Consider the following 4,162-nt stretch of genomic DNA (forward strand, 5'->3'; position numbering starts at 1 on the left):
TGCTTGTCATCATCACCATCATTCTCATCATCATCATCATCATGATAATAACCATCATCATCACTATCATCCTTCATCTTCCTCATTATTATCTTCCTTATCATCCTCATCATCACTATCATCTTTCATCCTTCTCATCATCATCATCATCATCCTCCACATCATCGCCATCATCCTCATCTTCACTGTCATCCTTCATCTTCCTCATCATGCGTGTCATCATCACCATCATTCTCATTATCATCATCATCAACATCCTCATCATAATACTCACCATCATCATCACTATCATCCTTCATCTTCCTCATCATGCTTGTCGTCATCACCATCATTCTCATTATCATCATCATCAACATCCTCATCATAATACTCACCATCATCATCACTATCATCATTCATCTTCCTCATCATCATCCTATTCACAATCATTATCATCATCATTATCATCATCATCCTAATAATCACCATCACTATCATTCTTCATCTTCCTCATCATCATATTCATTATTATCATTATCCTCATCTTCACTATCATCTTTCATCTTCCTCATCATGCTTGTCATCATCACCATCATTCTCATTATCATCATCATCATCATGATAATCACCATCATCATCACTATCATCCTTCATCTTCCTCATTATTATCTTCCTTATCATCCTCATCATTATCCTCATCATCACTATCATCTTTCATCCATCTCATCATCATCATCATCCTCCACATCATCGCCATCATCCTCATCTTCACTATCATCTTTCATCTTCCTCATCATGCGTGTCGTCATCACCATCATTCTCATTATCATCATCAACATCCTCATCATCATAATACTCACCATCATCATCACTAACATCCTTGATCTTCCTCGTCATCATCTTCCTTATCATCATCATCATCCTCATTATCCTCATCATCACTGTCATCCTTCATCTTCCTCATCATCTTCCTTATCATCATCCTCATTATCCTCATCATCACTATCATCCTTCATCTTCCTCATCGTCATCTTCCTTATCATCATCATCATCACTATCATCTTTCATCCTCCTCATCATTATCCTCACTATCATCACAACCACAATCATCACTATCATCCTTCATCTTCCTCATCATCATCCTCCTCCTCCTCATCATTATCCTAATTATCATCACAACCATAATCATCATTCTCATCATCATCACCACCATTCTCCCCTTGATCATCGTCATCATCATCTCATCCTCCTCGGCAATATCGCCATTATCATTATCTTCATCATCATCCTCATCATCCTCATCACAACCATTATCAAATCCTCATTATCATCATTATTATCATCCTCACCATTATCCTCATCGTCCATATCATCTTTAATCCTCCTCATCATCATTCTAATCTTTACTATCATCCTTCATCTTCCTCATCATGCTTGTTATCATCACCATCATTCTCATTATCACATTATCATCAACATCCTCATCATCATCCTCCTCCTAATCATCACCTTCATCAACATCGTCATCATCCTCGTTATCATCACCATCATTCTCATCACATTATCATCAACATCCTCATCATCATCCTCCACTTGATCATCATCTTCCTCATCATCATCCTCCTCCTCAACATCAACATCCTCATCATTATCCTAATTATCATCACAACCATAATCATCATTCTCATCATCATCATCATCATCACCATTCTCCCCTTGATCATCGTCATCATCATCCTCATCATCACCTTCCTTCTCATCCTCCTCGGCAATATCGCCATTATCATTATCTTCATCATCCTCATCACAACCATTATCATCATCATTATCATCCTCACCATTATCCTCATCGTCACTATCATCTTTAATCCTCCTCATCGTCATCCTCATCTTTACTATCATCCTTCATCTTCTTCATCATGCTTGATATCACCATCATTCTCATTATCACATTATCATCAACATCCTCATCATCATCCTCCTCCTCATCATCACCTTCATCAACATCGTCATCATCCTCGTTATCATCACCACCACAATCATCATTCTCATCTTCATCATCATCATTATCATTATCCTCCACTTGATCATTATCGTCCTCATCATCACCTTCCTTCTCATCCTCCTCGGCAATATCGCCATTATCATTACCTTCATCATTTTCATCATCATCCTCCTTCATCCCCATCATCATCCTCATCAGGACCCACAGACCTCAGCATGAAGTCCTCAGCCAGCCTCACTAGCTCCGCCTCCTCAACCAACCACTGCCTGGGCGGGCGCGGCGGTAGCGGCGGGGGAGGAGGCGGGGCCTCGGCCCAGCTCAGCCAACCGGAGATCTCGGCCGTGCGTCAGCTGATCGCCGGCTACCGGGAGTCTGCCGCCTTCCTGCTGCGCTCGGCCGACGAGCTGGAGAACCTCATCCTGCAGCAGAACTGAAGATCACACACACACACACACACACACACACATACACACACACACTTTGATGGCTTTGTGTCTTTTTTGTTGGCATGAAACTTTCCATCAATACAAGACACCGCCATTCCTACAAGCTTTGTTATGGAAGGCGGGCACTAGGACCCTGAGGGCGGGCTTTGGGACCCCAAGGACGGACAGTAAGGGGCTAAGGTCAGGCACTAGGACCCTGAGGGCGGGCTTTGGGACCCCAAGGACGGACAGTAAGGGGCTAAGGTCAGGCACTAGGACCCTGAAGACGGGCTTTGGGACCCCAAGGATGGACACTAAGGACCTGAGGGCGGGCACTAGGACCCTGAGGGCTCCTCCTCTGCTGCTCACAATCAGCTCACCTAACCAACGGACGCCACCTGGTCGCCGCCAGATGATTGGACGTGGCGTGTGCGTGTACATAAATCTATAAATAGAAGCGCTCTGTGTCCGATAGCACTTTGCCCCGCCTACTTAATATGCATCCCGGACCGCCATCATGACCAGACCAGGAAATACCTCAATCACCCACTTCCTGTTTGTGCGGCTGTAAATAGATGACCAGGAAGACGCGTGTGCGGGCGAATATGATAATTAGCGTGTTGACGACCTCCAACTGTTCAAAGCCCCGCCTCCTTTTCCCTCTTCTCGGACCTCCTTCTTCTTCTTCTTCTTCATGGACCTAAAGCTAAGGAAGAGGAAGTAGTGACTAACGTTGCTGCTAACAACCGTCGGCCATAGACTGACCTCTGACCTCTGACCTCCACCTTTAACCAAAATTCACCTAAGTTGACTTTTTATTATTAGCAGTTAGCTGTGTGGCCAATGAGCACCCTCCATTTTGCCTTCATAAGCCACGCCCCCGATCAAGTTTCGCTTTCGATCACGAAGGTTAGCTTTTTTTACTTTGGAGTACGACGTTTTAGTGACAAAGATGGCTGTCTTTTCTTTTTGTTATTCAAATAAAACCAAGGTGTGATTAAAATAAAAAAGCCAAATGAAGGAGGAGCTAATTGCAGAGGCGGGACTATAACTACAAAGGTGATGTTTCCTCCCGGCCTGCGGGGGCAGTGCTGAGCTGCGTGCAGTGCGGCTGATCCTCGCCTAAACCGGCGTTCCCCAACCTACTTTTTTTGCACCTGGGCCCGCTTCAACGCAGGCATTATGTTCAGTTTAGTTTTTTATTTGTTTACTGTAAAATCCACGATTGACGATTTTATGGTACCACATTTTTATTATGGTAAAAAACTGCCATCTGAGTTGCCAGAATAAAATTAAACAGTAGTACTATATATATATATATATATATATGTATTTATATATGTATGTATATATAAATGCCATCAATCCATTTTCTACCGCTTATTCCCTTTTGGGGTCACGGGAGGGCGCTGGCGCCTATCTCAGCTACAATCGGGCGGAAGGCGGTGTACACCCTGGACAAGTCGCCACCTTATTGCAGGTATATATAGATGTATATATGTAAATATATATGTATGTATGTATATATATGTATGTATGTATACATCCATATAAATATATGTATGTTTATATGTATATGTATGTATATATCCATATAAATATATGTATGTTTATATGTATATGTATGTATATATCTACATATATGTACACATTATATCTATATATATATATGTGTTGTACAAATAATAATAAAAAAAACACTATATTTTTACAGTACAATATTTTACTGGCAACAAAGCTGCCAGTTTTTTTC

The 4,162-nt window shown here is 42.0% G+C and overlaps 1 protein-coding gene across 1 annotated transcript in view; it reads left to right on the top strand.

Moving 5' to 3' along the window:
• Nucleotides 1-3,435, top strand: part of LOC133554135 (nucleolar protein 4-like) — a 115,617-nt gene extending 112,182 nt beyond the window's left edge. Inside the window, exon 11 of the mRNA XM_061902549.1 lies at nt 2,183-3,435. Coding sequence (XP_061758533.1) covers nt 2,183-2,418 — 236 coding nt within the window. The 3' untranslated portion in view covers nt 2,419-3,435. The remainder of the gene's footprint in view (nt 1-2,182) is intronic.
• Nucleotides 3,436-4,162: the final 727 nt, after the last annotated feature.

This window comes from Nerophis ophidion, linkage group LG06 (assembly GCF_033978795.1).
Source record: "Nerophis ophidion isolate RoL-2023_Sa linkage group LG06, RoL_Noph_v1.0, whole genome shotgun sequence".
NCBI classification, from domain to species: domain Eukaryota; kingdom Metazoa; phylum Chordata; class Actinopteri; order Syngnathiformes; family Syngnathidae; genus Nerophis; species Nerophis ophidion.